The 20,492-nt window shown below is 39.2% G+C and overlaps 1 protein-coding gene across 4 annotated transcripts in view; it reads right to left on the bottom strand.

The window, feature by feature from the left end:
• Positions 1 to 20,492, bottom strand: part of SULF2 (sulfatase 2) — a 151,706-nt gene that overhangs the window by 40,247 nt on the left and 90,967 nt on the right. For all 4 annotated transcript variants that reach the window (XM_064167569.1, XM_064167570.1, XM_064167571.1 and 1 more), the window contains 3 exons: positions 16,669 to 16,908; positions 4,415 to 4,566; positions 866 to 1,035 (listed from right to left, as the gene is read on the bottom strand). In XM_064167569.1, coding sequence (XP_064023639.1) covers positions 866 to 1,035; positions 4,415 to 4,566; positions 16,669 to 16,908 — 562 coding nt within the window. The remainder of the gene's footprint in view (positions 1 to 865; positions 1,036 to 4,414; positions 4,567 to 16,668; positions 16,909 to 20,492) is intronic.

Consider the following 20,492-nt stretch of genomic DNA (forward strand, 5'->3'; position numbering starts at 1 on the left):
TATTTTCATCAGTTCCAAAGTAAAAACAGAATTCTCCTTTAAAATAAAAGAAAATAGAACAAAAAGAGAAAAGGAAAAAGGTTAAAAAAGTAAAGCAAGCATGTAGGAAGAAAGTTACAGATGTTAAACACCAATGAAGGCACAAAGCCAGCAATTACAGAAATATTGGAATGTTCCCAGTGTGCCAAAAGGTGATTTGGGAGAATGATTCATTTTATCAGCATACAAGGAGATGCCTGTAATGGCATTTTACAGAGCTGTACCTGTAAAATGTCTCTGTGCTGCAAACAAGAACCATCTCATCATGCAGCTTATGAACATGTCAACTCAGGAAGTGGGTGATACTGCTTTTGGGACCCATTCAAGACATTTTAATGGGTCATGTACAGACACATCAGCTCATTCAGAAAGAGCTTATCTAATTTGGTGCTGCAGGCTTTTATTTCCTTTCTTTGCATATATGAAACAGGAGTAGTAATTATTGCATGCTATGTGATTTTTGGTAATGCCCATAAAACAATGCAGTTTAAAAAAGACAGGGAGACAGTTTCTTCCCCTGAGAGATTACAACCCCAAAACCAGATTTTAATCCCCTAATCAAAACAAAGCAGTATTTTGCTTCCCAAAGAAGTTGTAAAAAATGCCCAGTGAATTCAGCATGACTGCTGAGTTCTGGATGCAGAAGCCATTCTGAAGAAACCTTTACTGGTCTGAGGAATTAAAAAAAATAAAATCAGAACTGTTGTTATGTATTTGTGACAAAGTTATGGTAAGAGTATTACAAACCAAACATCTCATTCCTCTAGAGCTACCCAGCTTCTATACTCCCAAATCTGGTAATGGAAGGGGTGTATTTTAAACTTACATGTGTTGTGAGGCATTAGGAAAGAGATGTGAGTACTGAGGAGCTGAATCTTCAGGGCCGTGAGGAGCTGCGTGGCTTATGACCATCAGCACAGGCCTGTGAGGATATATCTTCTTGGAGATTCTGAAGAATGTAATACTGTCATTGGTAATCAGATCAGTTAGATAATCCTGCAATTAGAAGTAACAGCATAATGAGATGCTTGAAAAATAATTTCAAGCTGGGGGGGTGAGATGGGAAGGTCTGAGGTATCATAGAAACATGAAAAAGGAAGCTTCACTCGGAATGGGAGAAGCAGGCAGCAAGTTACAGCTGTTGAAACTTCAAAAACTAAAACCAACTCATTCTTGATTCACTGCCTAGAAATATGAAAAGCAACAGCTTCATCTCAGAACTGAGTGTTATTAAAGGAGGTCAAGTAAGACTCTTTCTTCACAGAGTGTGTAATTACATTATGAAGATCACAATACTAAGTACAATGACCAAGTATTAATTAAAAAAACCCCATATTAAAATTACAAGTCAATTGCTTTGCTTTGGTTGTTGGTATCTTCGAGGTCTATTGTCTGACCTTACAGCATAGAAGTGCTTTGAATATCCCCATGGCTTCAAGTTCACTTTTCTTAACCTTTTTCTGAGCCAGAAGGCACTAAAGCTAGAAGATGCTGGGCTAATTGGATCAAAACACCCATTTGCTATCACAGACACAGTGACAATCCAAGTAAGACTGCTGAGAACACAGAAAACTTCCTCTGGAAAATATGGACCATCTTTCTCTCTTCTAAGAAGTATCATCATCATTCTTCTGACACCTGCTGGAGCTATATGGATTGAGGACACTGTTTTTAACGACAAGCCGCATTCGCTCTTAGGCTGCACCACACGAAACGTTCAAATATGGGCAGGATATGAAACTTCACCTTTCAAAAACAACATAATAACTGTGATGTTGCAGCCAAATGCAAAATTGGACACAATGCCTGCCTCTGGTCAATTGAAGGTATTGTGATGCACTTGCTTTTAAGCACAGCTTGGTGTCTGTGGCTCAAACACTTGCTCCTCTTTCCCACGGACAACATCTTTGCCCTGAGAAATCGGTTTATCATTCAAAGGCAGCCTTCTTCAGCGACTGCATTGACTCTCTGAGTTATTTCCTGTCTTTCCCAGAACATGGCTGGCAAGGTCTCCATGGTCCAACATGTGGCAAGTCTTTTATGGAGCTGTTATTGGTATGATATTTTCATTCATGACAGCAGATGTAAGTAGATGTAATTCCATGGAAGTTAACTGCAGGACTTCAATTCATAAGCATGTGAAGGGAAAGGGAGAATATACAATAGGCCAGAGCAAAGCCAAACTGACTTTTGATCATACATCCAACACCTGAGACCATACTGAGAGGGAACAGTGGAGTGCTCTCAAAAACACACTGACATGTATCTAAAATGTGTCTGCTCTCTAAGCTGGTCAATCATTTCTTAAGTATGTAACTCATCTTTGATTTAGTCATTACAAGAGCCTTGAAGAGAAAAGTTTTAACCTGGTTAGAGTGCAAATCATTCAAATTCAACATTGTAAGCTCAGTGTTTATCCTGCAGGTCAAAAGACCAAACTGAAACATTTCCTTGATTTTTTCTTTTTTGGAAGCTCTATATTTTAGAGGTTGTAGTAGAGAGAGTGAATGCTTACAAAGCTAAAAACTCATCCTAAGAAGTTGACACAAACTGATGAAGAAAAATCAAAGTGTAATATATCCTGATAGAACATATGAAGACATTTACAACTACTTGATTTTCAAGGGATAAGCACTCAGTGGCTGCTATGGAAGACAGAATCAGTAAAGGTGTTTGCTATGTTGCACTGGCACATAGTTAACATCAACTATGTCAGCTAGGTAGGACTAAGAATGTCACCTGCTCATATTGTTCACTACTGGAAGATTAAGTTTCCAGCAACAAAAACTGCAGGGAAGAAAGAGAAGTGGTCTTGTATTTCAGCTTGTGTCTGCTCATTTGAAATCCAGTGTTAACACCAACACTAGTTGATGCTCTGCACACTATCACCTGTGTATTACAACAAATCCTGTATTATGGAAGAATATCAAAATATCAAAATATTTATCATTTCATCAGACTTTTTTTTTTAATCACCAAACTTGGTTAAAAAAAATCTAAACCAGAGTAAAAAATTAAACATTTTCAGGTATCGCATACATAAACCAGAGCTGAGGATATGGGAACACAAAGTTCCCTCCTGGCTTCTTGGTACAATGGTGTGCTGTGATTTCACTTTCCTGACATGATTCTATGTAACATATATTTCTGTCATAACAGTTTTGGTACATGGCTGTACAGATTAGCCTCTCATTCTTCACAGATCAGAAGGGAAATGGAAGGTGTAATTTTGTACATCAATTGCCCCTTCCCCTTAGCAGCTGATGAAAGAAAAGGAAACCTTAGAAGCCTGTCATATCTTTCAACACAAAGTACATTCAATTAAAAATGGCAAATAAGGGAGGGGAAGGTGGAAATTACACAGACATCAATCTTATAAAGGAGAAATTACTATGAACACGTTGCTAATGAAACACAAATAGGGAGGCAGGATTTGTGCTCAGTAAGAGAAAAGGAAGCAAATTCCTGATGAGCAAATACAGCTTAGAAATGATGATTAATCCAGAGGGAGGAAATTTCCTAAGAAACACACTACTGAACAACAACAGCAGCTTATGGATGTGTTTTGTTTATCATCACATTTCAGAGGCACCTCACAGTATTTTAGGAATTCACAAAAGCTGGATCCTTTGGAAAGGTAATGCTTTTGGCTGAAACAAAAATCCTGACTGCAAGCAGGTAACTTTTGAGCTGTAACATGTGTTAGGAGCAGGGGGGTAATAAAAGAAAAATGGAAAGACATCATATTTGATGATGATTATCAAGCTTTAGTTACTTTAGCCAGGATAAAACATCTTTGCAAGGATGTGCCTATAACCAATGCATGGAGATACAAACTTAATAGTTAAATTTCCACTCATTCAGAATTGCCATAAGATATACCAAGATATTATGAACCTCATCATATTATGGCTGTGAAACAAGTTCCTTACACTAACATAAAAGATAGGTCTAGCTGGAGGGAACTGGATTCTTATCTCTTTTACGGTTGTGTAACTCCACTGGAGTCAGCCTAATACCAGAGGAATAGATGACAATCAGATTCAGCACACAATAATTAAAGTACAAAGCACAGAAAAAGTTATCATGCAGCATTTAAATCCATTTTCCTATCTTCAGCTCATAATACACAATAGTCTCAGGACATTCTGCTTGTTTTCACTAATGCTAACAATGTTTTCAGTAACATGACCCGCCCAGAATGGCAGATAAGGAGAAGCCCAAACACGATGCCTGTTGGGCTGTAGCTAATGTTACACATGGCAACTTTCAAGCATGAAAAGAATTCTTTAGTTGGACAGAAACCATGATGATCAGCTTGCTCATAGGCATGCCCAAATGTTAAAAAACCCAGAAGTCAACAATTGGGACTTACCCTGGAGTAGTCATATCCATGTTTCTCCTTCACTCCGTTTCTACAGAGTGTGTAGTTGTAAAATCGAGAGTTTTTAAGCAACCCAACCCATTCTTTCCAACCAGGAGGCACATAGGAGCCATTGTATTCATTAAGGTACTTTCCAAAGAAAGCTAGGGGCAGAGAAAGCAGAAGCATAGTAAGAATGTGTAACAGGAACACTTCAAACACACCATCTTTAACTATATTCTTTCCTTTCTGTCTCTTTTGAGATGAGCTTTTTCCTCATTCTGATTTAAGATAAAGTTCTATGTTTGCCTGTGTTTATTCCAGAGTTCCATAATGGAGATCTTTCCATTTATAACCTGACTACCTATGAGAGAAACTGTACCACAACCACCGTTATATTTTCTTTACTGTCTCATACATCCAGAGTCAGATGGACTAATCTGAGAATGCTTAAAGCAGTGCCAGTTGCCACATTACCTCATCCTCTTCTGAATCACCCAATTTAGCTACATTTTTCATTCTGGTTACACCCACTTCAGCCATCTCCACCTAAGGAACTGGCAGAAGCAGTGAAGTCACTAATATGAAGGCTGGCCTGGGAGAAATTATGACAAATGAGGACCATAAATACGATGATGTTTTAAACATGGTGCATGGGAGTAAAGCAGCTGCCTGTTTGGCAGAACAAGCGCAGAATGAATACAAGGATTCTTATGGAGCACAGAGCAGGCATTTGAGCTCTCCTCCCAGAAGAGCTATATGCTAGCCTCGTTCTGAAAGCCACAAGTGTACAGACAAATTATTTTCCAGAGTATGGTTAAGGAAAATTAAAAGCATTAGATTTCTGTGAGAAGAGCACAATTTCTCTAAAGCACAAGATGTACCCAGTGCTGCTTTCACACTGTTCTGGAAAAAAAAGGAATCTCTTTTTCAGTATTAGTTTATATATTCTATCATCACTATGCAATTACTGCATAAATTGCACTGGGAAGCTCTATTGGTCTAGTTAGTTATTTTAAAGCTTAAAGGCAAAATTCTGCTCTTGAGCCTGCAGACTACACCACGATTCAGCACCTGACTTCTTGTGATTAGAGCTAAGATTTCATTCAATTTTGCCATGTCCCAATGACATAAGCAAGCACTGCCATAGTGTCTGGCACAAGCACTGACCACTGCCTGCAGCGGCAGGTATGCACAAGGCTGAACAGAGGTCTTTGTCTGCCGTTCAGCATATTACAGCCAAACAGAGATATATTTGGCATTTCTGCTCAGGAATCGACCTGTTCCTAAAACCTTTGGCTGAGCCAGCTGAAGAACTCAGGAAAGAGACATTCTGTAAAGAATCCCTTCATTGTTACTCTGCAGCAGCGTTAAAGGAAAGCCTGGCGGAAGCTCCTTCCCGCACCTCTTGCATACCCCCACTGTACATTCAGGATGTCTTTATCATCTTTCATGGACGTCAAAATGCTTCAGATAATTTTCTCTGCTGTGTCCAATCTTCCATTTCACATCTTTTTCTTGCCCTCTTCATACTCAGCTATTTGGAGGTTTGTTATTCAAGAATCATTAAGCATCATTCCTCTGCAGTACAAAATACTGGGCTGCACTAAAGCACTCTTGATGCCGATGAAAGATTTTGATTTGGATTGTAAAGATTCTCTCTAACACAATTTTTTTCCCCCTCATCAGATTAGTTCACCACCAGAGACAGCTTGCTCACTGCAGTACACATGCCTTTGGTACATCCAATTTCAAACCACTCCAAGATTTCATTAATAAACATTTGCAGAGCTGCTGTTTGATATGCTCAGCCACGGTCCTCCAGCCAGCTTAAAAAGTGATCATTAAAATCCATCCAAGTGACTGCTTTTAATACATGCATTAAGAATATGATTTTCCTTTGCTTTAAATGTCATACAGTGTCATTTTTCCTAAGACTACATAAAACAGGATATGGAAAAGCTGAGGCCTTTGTACACTGTTCCCACTTCCGCAGGGGTTCATAACCTTCTATGGCTCTTTTCTCAGAGTCTCGCCCTTCAATGATAAGCACCTGGAAAATTCTTTGGTGTAGAGTGGAATTTTTACAAGAAGTTTTGTGGGTTTTTTAAACTCTTCCTGTAAGGAAAAAAACCAAACAATTGCACACAAAATTTCCCTGTGCTATCAATTAATACAAAGGTCTGCTCTGAATGTACCAGAAATGCAGATAAGCCAAAGCCATAGCTTGTTCCTCACAAAGCTGATCTGACACATTGTCAAATGTAGTGCAAAAATACAGTCCAAAGAGCAGACATCAAAGCATCATTTACCTTCACTGTCAATGTTCAAGCAACTTCTAGCATCTGCCTACATCATTTATCAAATTCTGCAGAAGTTTGGGGTTGATTTTTTTTGCCTTTTCCCAAAAATCATTAATTATTATCCTAATACCTGCTAAAAATACTTTACTAAATGCATCTACCTTTGCATTAAACTGAAAATTAGGGCAATTCATGACACATCAGTGAAACAATTCATCCTTTTTATTCCACACAGGCTGCCCAACGCTGGGAGTTTGACCTAAAATATTTTTTTCAGTTCTCAAACCAGAAACAGATTCACTGGTGGTAAAACTGCCAGAGTCGGTTTTAACAGAGTGTTTCATTCGGCTTCCTTGAATTGGCAGCTTCAGTTGTGACTATAGTTACTTATCTATTTAGACTCATTTGCTTCCAACTGCCGGCTAAGACCACGTATCCATTCCACTAACAGCCTCTTTAACAGTATGAGAACAGCATTTACATACGTTTTAAAGAAAGAAAGAAGGAAGGAAATCAACCAAGGAATGCATGAGCAAAATACTGGTAATAATTTCCTGACAGTGATGTGTTATATTCTGTTAGGAATAAAGTAAAAAAGAAAATAGATGAAGTAAAAGATAAAGCTCTTGCTATATGTAAAGCAAAGTCAGTCTATGCACTAGAAAAATACACTCCATGGAGCAACATCAGGGGATCTAATAACTTCTCACCCACCAGGACATCACTGAGAAGACAAAGTCAGGCTCCTCACGGTGGTGCATGGTGGGAGGAGAAGAAAGGACCAACATAGACTGAAACAAGCGAGATTCAGCCTGGATGTAAAGAAAAACTTCTTCAAAAAGTTCGAGTGGCAGAAGTTGCTCAGAAACACTGTGCAGTGCCAGCCTTTGGTGTTTGTCAAGACTAGACTGGATAAAAGCCTTAGCAACATGGCCTGGGGCAGGCTTTGCACAGGTGGTGGAAAAACTCATCTCCTGAGGTCCTTTGCAACCTGAATTAGCCTATGATGGACAAGGTGACTTAGAAGGCACATCTTCAGCTGAACACACAAGATTCCAGTGTTTTAGAGTTTAGGAGTATCCCTGTAAATATTCATGTTCTCATAATAAATCTTGAAAGCTGACAGTAAGTAAAACTCAGCTTGTAGTTACCCCTGGACAGTAAGCTCAATATTTATACCACGTATCCCTCCGGGGGTCTTTCCTCCACATTCCTCATGCTACTTAGTTGTATTCACCTATTAGCACCCCATTAAACTGCACTTACCACCAAGGCTGTGAAGTCAAACTCACGTTGTAAGCTATTAACCCTCTGCATTTAAAGGTGAATGTTGTGCATTAAGTACTCTGAAGATGTACTTAAAGCACTGTTTTTCTGACACACTTCAAATGCCAACTTCGTAGGTATTAACCTAGGTTCTGAGTTGCAAGTCTTAGTTACTCATAGGGATTTGTTCACCTGTCTAAAATCTTTCACTTCTGTATCCAACACCAGTTTTCCTCGGCCCACAGTTGATACATGTAAGCAATCTCCTAGATATTGACTGGGAGAAGGAGGGGGCATTTCTGATCTTATTTCTGCTGTACATCCAACAAAAAGGTACTTTTAGTACTTTTTGTCCCCTACAAGACAATGAGAGGAAAGCAGAAAAGAAAGCATTCTCAGCATGCCTAAGTATGCATTTAACAAGCAGTAAGCCCAAAGGTCAAGTCAACTTTGCATTTGCATCACGGCCAAGTATACTCTTAAACTGACACCGTAGAGTGGAAGAAACCCAGTGAAATTAATGGATTTACAGCAGAAGTATGGGGGTTCTGAGCTAAAATCCTGTCATTTAGTCTTAAATGTAGTAGCAGGGGAAAGATTTCTTGAGATGGGTCAGCTCTCCTTAGGTACCCAAATAACTGACCAGATTATTCAAAGAAAAGCTGCAACTCCTGAGTGCTGAAGTCACTTGAATAAAACCCAGCTGACACCTCTAGTGACCACCAAAATATGGCACTGCTGCAAAGACTGGAAGATACAGCACTGGTACTAATACCTCTGTAACTGCAGTAAACCTAACGGCTTGCATGAAACACACAGTGAGCTCCTAACTGTTAGTGTTTGTGAACGGAAAAAGCAAGGCTTAAGACCACGTTTTGTTCTCAGACACCTTTCATCCCATCAGTTTCAGGATGCTACGGAAGACTGACCTCCAAGTAGTTTTTTGCTATTTCTTTTGTATGCCTGCAACAGTCCTTGAAATGATGAATTCACTGAAACACTTAGCCAGTTACACCGAGAAGCACAGGTGTACACACGCTTTGTTTTACTCTATTGCACATGACAGCTTGGTTTATCTCTAACCTATAGTGCACTGATTCCACACAGCTTTCTTCAAGATTCCATGTTCCATTCACCATCACTGGGACACAAAGAGAGCAAAACTAAAGGCAAGAGTCTTTATGTGCGCAGCTCTTCTCTGTAACTGGAATAAAAATTATCACTGCAATTCATGAAACACAGTACTTGCAAAAGCCAAGTTGTACCCTGACTGGTAACTGCTGCAGTTAGAGTAGCTCACAGGCTTTCTTGTTATGCCAGGGGACTAGTCTAGCAGGACAAAGGCAATCCACAGTAATCTTTATGACACCTTTGTTCCTCTTCCTCAATTTGCATTGCACATTCCTCAGTTGTGGCCAAGGATCAGTGCCAAAATCTATTTAATGAATCAGGGGAATTGGCTGAAGGGAGGAGGATGAAGCCAAATGAAACAAAAGGGCTCAAACCAAATATTTTGAAATGGTCAACATGGAATCAAACTGAAGAATGCTGATGGGAAGCCAAGGTTTGCTTGTCCTTCTCAGGTGAGCTAAGTCCCATTGCAACTGGGGCAAAAGCCCACTTCCATTAATGCCTACAGCATAGCCTCCAAAAATGTAAATAAAACTAGAACTTCTGAACTGCCCTCTCACACACACCCTCTGAAAGTGACAGGAAAACAAAATCTAGAAATGTCCATCATCCTCTAATCGATCTCCATCACAATTCAGAGCAAGATGACAGCGTCTCAGCACAGCATCCTTTCCTATACTGGGCAGCACAAGAGAGAGCAGGAGTGCTGGCTGGCCAGCTGGTGCAAAGCACAGCTCACAATAGCTCAATCTGCTCACAGTCCTCAGTGGTCAGCTCTGACCATTCAGATTCTCCACAAAATGTTTCCTAACATCAAAACCACCACGACAAGCATTTGATTAAAAATTTACCATAGCTAGCAATCCTCTCGTTTCTGCATCACAGCTGCAGAAGAACCTTAACCTTTAAATTTATCCTCTTTTCATCATATGTAACTTTTCCTCCTCCATACATAAAAGCAAAAACCTCCCCAAGAGTGGATTGTCAGACCTTTTTTAATAACAAACAGCCTAAGCAAAAGCTTATCTAGCTTAATATTGAATCTTTACTAAAACTCCAAAGTCTGTACCAAGCTCTTTCAGCCAGCTCCAACAGAATTTCATTTACAACCATTCTGTCTATGGGATTTGAAGAAAACCCAATTACCAAGTGTCAGGAACCCACTCAGATATGCTGTGCAAGAAGAAACTTGCTGTATTTTAGAACCAAAGAATCATGGAACAGTTTAGGTTGGAAGTGACTTCAAAAATCAACCAATTCCAGCCCCTCCCCGCCATGTTGAGCTTTTCATCAACCCAGACCCCCAGGTTCTTCTCCTCAGGGCTGCTCTCAGCCATTCACCACCCAGCCTGGATTTGTGCTTGGGATTGTGCAGACTCAGATGCAGAACCTTACACTTGGCCTTGCTAAATTTCATGAGGTTGCCCTGAGCCCACCTCTCCAGCCTGTCCAGGTCCCTCTGCATGGCATCCCTGCCCTCTAACAAGGCAACTGTGCCATGCATCTTGGTGTCATCTGCAAACTTGCTCAGGGTACACTCAATTCCTCTGTCCAAACCATTTTTCCCCTCCTAACAATAAACTTGGAAGAGCATTACCAAAAGCAGTAGTAAAAAAAAATGAAGTCTTACTGAATCCAATTAGGAGGAAAGTCCAATCTTGGTTCAACATAAGCACTGAATTCCTTCCAACAAGACGTTAATTGAAAGAGAAGAACTCAAATTCAACTTCTAGAAACCAGAATCAGAATCTGTCTGCAGAGTTTTTATTGCAGGCACTGGCAAGTCTTTGAAATCATCACTGTTCATTCATTAAAACACAGCACAGAGCTTATTTTCCTAGCTTTGAACTTCCATATCACTAAGCTTGTCCAGTGCCCACTAAATTGTGTGCCACTGCTGTACAGGGCACGTTTATAATCATAAAACACTCATAGAACACTTATGCCTTGGGGATTCAGGAAAGCTGTATTCAGTAAATTATATTACTAAATTTAAATATAATTATTTTGAAAGATTTCAGCAAAACCCAGCACTGTAGAAAAGCAAATTAAAAAACAATGCAAGAAGATGCCATAGGACTTAAATTGTTATCTGGATAAAACAAAAGATCTTAAATTGGAGTGAGAAGGAAGGAATCTCTTCTCATTCTTGGCTGATAAGCCTCCTAATATTGAACACAAATGGCACTGGATGATGAAAAGCACAATAAGCCAAGGGATTCTTTTGCTTTGTAAGTATTGCCATCCTAAAACAGCTAAGCTAACAGAGATTGCAAAAATATTTTCATCATGTGCAAATGCTTCATGCAGCTTTTAGCTGGTTTGGATGCTGTGAAGTGATAATCCTATCTCTGAAGAAATACCAAGCTATGAATTACCTCTTGCTTAAAACAACAAATCCTTGTGACAAAGCCATTACACTTTAAATACCAGAAATGGCATCTTATCAGAAGAGTACACTATAGCAGGAGGAAAGGATGATGTTTCTCAGAATCTCACACATCTCACACTGAAAAGACGACAGGTTTAGGGGAAGAAGTGAGAAAGCAAAGAAGGAAACAAAGTCTGAAGGGAAACAGGGGAGCCACAGATACTGGTGTATTTCGGTAGTTGTGGCTGCTTTCATCTCAGACTCCTGGGAAAGTTCTACTGGATTACAGGGTATCTTGTGGCTTTTATTCAGTGAATTATTCACAGAGCTGCATACACAGCTCTCTTCAGGACAGTTAAAATGTGCATTAAAAAACATGAACCTACATGCAGAAGACAGGTGATGAAACAGTAGCTGTACAGATAAGTTTCACTTCTAAAACTCCTGCATATTCCTCAGGAGATGAAGCTCTACTAACTGTGTTCTCATTAAGTTATCATAGTGGGGGGGAGTACGTTTAAAGTGAAACTATTAACGCTTAGAACTCAATTCATAGAAACAGAGGGGAAAAGACACATGCACATTTGGCTAGAAACCAACTTGCAGAACTAAAGTTAGACCTAGGAGGGGAAAAAAAAGTCTTTAAAACAGGAGGCAGAAAATCCAGAGCCACCTTCTCTTTGAAAAAGACATTCCTCAGAACATTTGCAGGATGTTCCAGCTCAGTAACTAACCACCATGGTCCAAGCCCACCATAAGCTGTAATATGGATGGTTAAGTGGATCCGGGCTACATATGAGGACTCCTCTTACACTCTTTCCAGCACAGATCCCTGGTCTCCTTTTACAATAGCAGCTATCCTGACACAGCCACTATGCTGAATCTTTCTTCTGTACCATTTTCAAGTCTAATGGTCTCAAACCATCTCAACACATAATCTGACAGACCTTGCTAAGATAATATTTCTATGTAGAGAGCAAGGATCTAAGGGAACTAATTTACCTTCAAGATAAATAATTCAGAAGCGTGATCCCCAGTTTGAAAAGTCACCTAGATGTCTTGGAGATTAATATTATAACACTTCAGTTCCTGACTGTGCAAATCACTTCTAAAAATGAAGTCTGACTCTTAAATCACGTGGATATTATTTTTATAAATGACTGCCAATTCCTCACCAGCTGCAGAAGCTATCTGTCCTGCACACAGAGCATTACTGGTTTCTTTAGAGGCAGCTAACAAGTTAGAGAAGCACAGCATGACACAGTGGCCAGGGCACTGGAGTATGAACCAAAACTTCCATCTCAATGTTCTTCTTCACCTGCACATGACCTTGTAGAAAGTACTTCACTACTCTGGCTCTATTTTTGCCTACTCTTTGACTCCGAAGGACACCAATTATTCCCCACCAAGTGATTATACACCGAGATAAACTTCAGTTAAGTTTGTAAGTATTTTTGTTGTAACAAAATAGCAATCAGCAACTATTGTGGAGAGCAAATTCTACAGCAGGGAACTGATAATCTAAGAGTTTCTCCCAGATACTAAAATCTGATCACACTTTACAGGTTCATTTCTCCTTCAATAAACATATACCAATAGCCTTTCCTCCTTTTTCCCCCCACAATTTAATACTAAAATCACTTTAAAATGTCAAAGACTTAGTGAAGTGGAAAAATAATTATTTGAATGCAGTCAGCCACTGTATCTTCTTAGTCTAATATTAATGGGAGGAAATGGAAGATTGCCACTGAATTTTAATGAATTCATTAGTTAATTATTGTAAAGCCCCTTGAAAGTGCTAAGAACAATTATAACTTTTATTCCCAAGATATTTTTTATTATGGCAGAGATGGACCTCCCACAATGACTTTTCTCTAGATTCAAAATGCAAAACTGGTGAGAAGTCACATTTATTAATTCTTTGCATAATTCAAGTATGGATGTACCACTGGAGTGAGATGCTGACACATTACCATACGAGTAGCAGCTCTCTCCTTTGTTACAAAGTTCATTTAACTGACTTGGGTTAGCTGTGCTACAGGCTACTCCTCAACAGGAACCAGGAAAGTAAGTCAGCCAAAATGCGTGCTGCATTTGCTGCATACTGAGCCACATTAAGCCTTAACAGAAATTAACAGAATTCTCTCAGAAGATTCACTGAGGCAAATATGTCATTCTGCCAGGCTGAATTTGGCCCACCATCCCAAATTCTGTTGAATTTAATAAGACAAACATGTCTTTTCATTTCCTGACTGCAGATAAGGCTGACAAAATATTCTGGAATCAGTCACCAATTTTAAGACATCCCCATTCAGCCAGCCAAGCAAATGGAAAAGAGAAGCTTTTCTCATTAAGTAATGTCTAAGGGAAAGTTTAAATTCAGATTCTAGCAAACATCTTGCTATTTGTTTCTGTAGGACCCAAGCATGCAACAATGCACCGTGCATTTTAAAGCTGTGTCATGAAAAGAAGTGTTTGTGTGTGCACGTTCAGAGAAAATGGGTTTCTGTCCTGTAACTGTTTACACAGGAACCTTTGGCAGAGAAACTCTCTGACATTGAGAAAACTTTGTTACAGGTTCTCTTTGTTTCTTTTCCATTCTAACCACCTCCTGCTTCAAGCTGAAGCACTAACACCCACTATTTTAATTCAGTGATGATTCAGAGGTTGCTGGCACTGAGTTTTCTAAAGGTTAATTCATCAATTGACTTGGTTTGTCCTTCTTGCCTTATTTCCTGCAATATGCAATAGGGCACAAATGTGACAAGCTCTTCAAAATCAGACCAACTGCTTAATATACTGAGACTGGAAACCTGTCTGCATGTAGTGGCTATGTAATGAGAACACAGCATTTCTGTCTCTATTCGTGACACTGGCATCTATTAGATTGTGAGGCAGATTATGTGGATGAAGACATACCTGTTACAGCTACTGCCTCACTAGTTTCCACTGCAGAAGGAAAACCCATCCTTTGCATTGCCATGATGCTTATTTCAATTGATCCACAATAAGTGACAGATTGCCCTATGCATGATGGTCAACATCCTGGTTGTTAAAGCTGAAGAATGAACTTCTCTTGAGCTCAGCCTCTTACTTTCATTGGCATTCTGCTGAGTCTTATGCCTAACAAAGTTGGTAAAACTTTTTAAAGTGTGTAAGTTGAAATATAAAACTGATAGCAAAGGCTGAAATTGAGGAACAATTATAGGAAAGCCACACCTTTTCCATCTCCTTTCATATTTTTAACTTGCCACTTGTGCAACAGAAACCTGTACCACACTGCTCCTTCCTGCCTCAACACCCACAACATTTCCCAAAGGTGTCAGCAGCAGCCCGAGGCTGTATGGATTCAAACCAGAAATGCTGCCACTAAAGAAGTGCAGAAAGAATGGTCCCTAGCAGAAAAAACACCCCAAACTTCTTCCCAAATAAATGGCTTTCCTATGCCAAGGTTGTGAACTTAAATATAAAAGAAAGCCCCAAAAGGCTTTCTTCCTTCTCTTCTTTAAAAAAAGTTTAAAAATACCAAAACAACCCAAAACACACAAAAACCTACAACCACCTTCTCACTGCTGCTATCTTTAGTGCATAATTCAAGACTTGAACTGAAGACCAGAAGTGAAAACCAGCTTCCAGTGACGGCAATTTCCATTTAAATTTGTATACAAGGATATCACATTTAACTCCACGAATGAGGATACCATCTACATCTGAAGATTGCTTTGTACTTGCAAAAGCACTGCTTCTGTGTGTTCCAGTAAATTTAGTTTGCAAGGTAGGAGAGGCAGACTGCAAATGTCATGTAGGTTCACTAAGATCTTGAGCCCAAATTGAAGCAGTAAGTTAGTGTGAAGCAATATGTTAAGGTGAAATGTGTAAGACATGAACACCAGCACACTGGCAAGAGAAGAGCAAGATAGTAGCAGCTGCAGATACTTGAAATACAATCAATGAACATAAAAATTAGTACATTAGACAACCACAGGTAAGCACAAAACAAATAAACTACGAAGAATAAAACATTAACCTTAGTGTGGCATTCATACTGTCACTGGCATTAGTGCCAGGAACAATAAATGGAGGGAAACAGGGACTGATTAATAAGGTCTGTGCACTTCCCTTGATTTCTTTCTTTCCAAGTGAGTTCAGGTCTTTATTTCAGAAATAAAACAAATCAAGGAAATTACCCATTTAAGGCCAAGACTTTGCCACAATAACATGTAAAACTCATATGAACAGTTAGAAGGAAAAGGATGATCTTGTTACAGTTATTATTCAAGATTTATACTAAGTTTTAGAAGCCTCAAACACTATAAACTCAAGAGGAAAAAAGTGCATTATAACTAAGTATACTACAATGCTGTATTATGTATACTATAAATAACACAAATTGAATCAGCTTTATTCCTCTTTCTCATCATGACAGAAGGCATTAGCAAGGGAAGTGAAAAAACAACCCTAACAGGCAAGGACCTAAATTTCATGTCTGGAGAATGCAAGAAGGAAATAGGTGTGAAACATGTGCCACAATTTCTGAAAGCTTTTTTACAGGCTATTACTTCCTAAGGAGCTCTGCAGGCAAAAACAATAATTTATTTCTCAGGAGTACATTTGATCTTGACAATTATTCCTCAGTCATTATTTATCCAGAATTATCTCATATTATTTATCTTTCTGGGAATGGACTGTCTGCAAAGGCAATCCAGCTGACAGCCCTGCCCTAAAGCACAGAGCAGCAGTCCTTTCTCTTGTATTCTTAGTTAGATTAATATATCTGTTTGATAAAAACTTCAGATCACTAATTCCTTTCCATACCTTCTTTCTTGTCTCTTTTATGCACTTCAGGTAATTGCAGAGCATATTCTGTGGGTGCTGTGCCTTCAGGTCAAGCATGTATGCTTCTCAGCTTCCAAAAGCTTTTTGTTTGCTTTTGAATTTTGGGTCGTTTAGGGGTTTTGTTTGTTGATTTTTGTTTAGGCTTTTGTGTGGGTTTTTTTTTCAGTTTTGTTTGTGGGGTGAGGTTTTTGCTGTGTTGTTTTGGTGTTAGTTTGTTTTTAAATTCCTTAAATAAAAGTACACAAAACTGAAGCTCTGACATTTGCATTGCTACTGTCCTTTATAAGAAGAAGCTAAAATATAATATGCATTAGCATGTGTAGTAATAAGCCTTAGGAAGCTTTCAGCCTGAATCTTACCTGTCCTGTAGCCCGTGTTGTTGAGGTACACTGCAAAGGTACGGATTTCATGCTGAGCCTGCCAGGATGGAGAAGAACAGTTCTCATTGTTAGTGTAGGTGTTGTGGTTGTGGACGTACTTCCCTGTGAGAATAGAGGAACGAGATGGGCAGCACATGGGCGTTGTCACAAAGGCATTGATGAAATGAGCCCCTCCGTGTTCCATGATTCGTCTTGTTTTATTCATCACTTGCATAGAACCTAGGAGGAAAAAAACATGTCAGAATTATTTTCTTGCTTCAGTCAAGAGAGCTAACAGATAACAGTGTCACATCAGAGACCTGAATTAAACAGAGGTAGTAAGGACATTGTAATCTTATAGAGAAGCCAAATGCAAAGAGACTGCTCTCCCTCTTCTAGTGAAGTCCTCCCATTGTTTTGAGAAGGACCAAATACTGAACTCCAAAATTAAGATTTGAACCAAACCCACTGACATAGATCATAATGCTTTTTAAATTTCTCTAAGCTCAAGTTTTACCACTATAACTATCTGCACCATCTGTGCAGCCTTTCTGGAGTCATTAGCACTGTTCCAGTAGCTGAAGGCAAGAACCAGCATGAATTAAGCTGACAATGTGGCCTGAGGGCGAGATCCACTTTGTGCAGCAACCCTGACCAAAGTTTGCACACTCCTGAAGCATTATTTAATCCTTGGTTTCAGATGATACCTGCCACACTGCCTTCTGTGCCAGCCTTCTGCGAAAGGCTGAGGGTTGTAATTACAGAATCACAGAACCACTGGTCTTAGAAGGGATGCTTGCACATTGTTTAATCCAGCTCCCTACCCAAGCACTGTTTGCCAGAATTGTTCTCTAGAGAGAATGCTCTTTTCCCTAAGGTGAGGTATTAGTAGATACTGATTTAACTTTCACTGAACCAAAGTAAAGGTCTCATAAAAATGTCTGTAATCATCCTGTTGATTTCTGTTTATCCACTTGATACATTTTGGTAACAGCATTGCCTAAAACACTCTAAATTTTCTCAGGCTAGGTTTGGTACAATCAGGTTTCTAAATGACAGACATGGTACCATGTAGCTTGTAATTCTCAACTTAAAAACAAACAGGCAAATTTTAACTGGCAGAGACTTGGATGAAGTGGGGCAACAGGAGTAGAAGTGTTTTCCACAACAATTACTGAAAGCCACACTGCTGCCAAATAGTTGTTCTGTTTCCAATGCGAGACAAGGCTTTGGACACAGACTGGATCTTAACCATAGACATCCACCAGCTAAACCTGGATTCATACTAGCGTTCTTCCTACACCCAGAAACACCATGGATCAGAAGGGGAAAAACCATTTGGTTTCCCTGCAGAGTGAGTTATACTTGACCTAGAGAAGAATGTTCATTTTCCAAAGAGCTTGTAATGGTACCCATCACCAGCCTTCCATTCTTTTCATGAGCAGGGAATGCCAACAGACAACAGGGAGATGGGCTCCTGCTGGAGCAGTGTTTGGGCCAACCTCCCCGAGATGGAGTTGGATTAATAGTTCATCTTTAATCAATGCATCCTGCAAACATCTGGCACAGACTCTATGTTGTTTCTGTCAATAATGGGTTTAGGTTTCTTCTAAGCTCTTTAAGCAGAGATTTCATTATCATATTGCAATACCAAGTTGATTTAATACAGGGCACATTGATACATCCAGGAGTCAAAACCTGAAGGGAAAACCATCACGAGCCACACAGGAAATCTGACTCTTGGGCACCATGAAGGAAGGTTAAGTGCTACTGTAGATCATTTAACCTAAAAATTGCTGTAGTATTAGTTTTCTTGAGATCATTTTGTTGAAATGAGTATTTAAAAAAAAAGAAAACAAATAGGAAAATCTGTGCATTTCTCAGCTCAGAGCACATCTGTCCCATCACTTTGTGACAAGAACCAAGGCAAGCTATTGCACTGTCCTTTTACACATGTCCAAAACTTCACATGTCAAAAAAAGCAACTATCTCCAAAAAGCAAGCCTTTTTGTTTCCATAACTGTGTGTGGGGTGTAAGTGTTTACTAGTGCTCAAAGGCACTAACACAACAGCTAACAATTCTATCAGTCAATTATACATCAGGTTAGCCTGAAAACTGTGGACATTTCCTCTGTTGTTGTCTTATGAGCCAGCCCAAGCACAAACAGGCAGATCGAAAGAATGCTTTGTCATCCCAATATTAAAATACAATTTAGCAATCCTTTTAAATGACAGAGGCATCTGTGCATAAATAACAGTACATGTTAAGACTCCCCTTGGGGACAGTAACCTCCTTTAATAAAACTGCTGTAATGACAAGACCCTATATATCAACAGTCTTTAATACAAAAACACATGATCTAATCTGCTCCCCCAGCTTGGGAACTAATATGGAGTGACAGATCAGTGGAAGGTAAAAATCCAGCATACTCTTCTATACAGTCTTAAATAGGCCAGCTTTAAATATTTTAAACAGCATTAAACCAGCCAACCAAAGCTTACTTTCTTCAGCTTGCCTCCAATACAAACACAGAATTGTGAGAAAAGGAAGAAATTGATCTTTCTGTGGCAGAAGATGAGTTATGTGTTAATCAGCAACTGGAACCTCACCAAATCACCTTGTGAGTTGGAAAACCATCTGGGCTTTCATTAGTGGATGGACCAAAGAAAGTGAGGCTTTGAAGTGTCAATATTTGATTTAGAAAATGTTCTGTTATCTGGCTAAACCCATGGATAATAAGTATAAAATTATTTAGAAGTCACATTATTAACCTATTTTAAAATACATCCATTGGACTACTGTGAACATCTGAAAGTTTAATCATTTTAATGCATTTAGGCTGCTCACTGAGCAAGATGAAGCAGAGCCTAGGTTGAAATTGCACTTGAAATTTGAGTGGTATCCATAACTTCCCCTAGTGTGGCTTTACAGTTCATTTTAGGGATTGGGCTGATAATTTGACTAATATTAATGGACAAAAAACACTGGTTGTTTAGGAAATAATATTGGCTTTCTCATTAGTTGTGGCAGAGGTCATAATTTACATGAGTTTTAGAGATCTCCAGCTGTTGAGGAACTTAAGTTCTGAGTGACTTAAACACAGTAGTAAGTGGTATCCACACCCAGGTAAATTAACTGAACCCCAGAATGTTAATTAAATGTTCCCTGAAGTCTTTTATTTTTATTGCCTTTGAACCTCACCCTTTTCATAGCTTCATTTCCTTGTTTTTCCCCCTTCACATTTAATTTTAACAAGGCTCTGAGGCCCTAATCTCCATGTATGATAAGCAAGAAAAATTATCTTCTATGTCACTCTTGCAGCTTTTCAGAGGAACATGTAGGAACATACAAATCACCTCACTCAGGTTTTTCTATTGTGGATGAAATATCTTCTAAACAATCTCATCTTTCTCCAGCTACAAGCTAATGAAATAAGCTGGTGTGTTAAACCACAGCAATATGGTAGGCAAACCTAATTAAACTGGAGATGCTGAGTCCATCACACAGGGGACATCACCATTATACTAACTTGGACTTCAATTACTCAAATGGGAAAAAAAAGTCTTTGTTTCTAATTAATTCTTCCTCCTCGTCAGTATATTCCTCTTCTTTATACTCTGCTTGTCAGTACAGCTCCTCTGATTAGACAGTCAACTGTATACGTTTTGGTAGTTCTTGGTCTTCTCATTTGTCTTCTCCTATCTGTATCCATCACAATTTACACAAGTTCTCCTTTGACCCAGAGATTCTGTATCTGTTTCATCAGCCTTTCCCCTTTTTCAATGCAAGGCTGAGTTTTGGTTTCCCAAGTAAAACTCATGGT

The sequence above is a fragment of the Pogoniulus pusillus genome, chromosome 29 (genome assembly GCF_015220805.1).
Source record: "Pogoniulus pusillus isolate bPogPus1 chromosome 29, bPogPus1.pri, whole genome shotgun sequence".
NCBI classification, from domain to species: Eukaryota; Metazoa; Chordata; class Aves; order Piciformes; family Lybiidae; genus Pogoniulus; species Pogoniulus pusillus.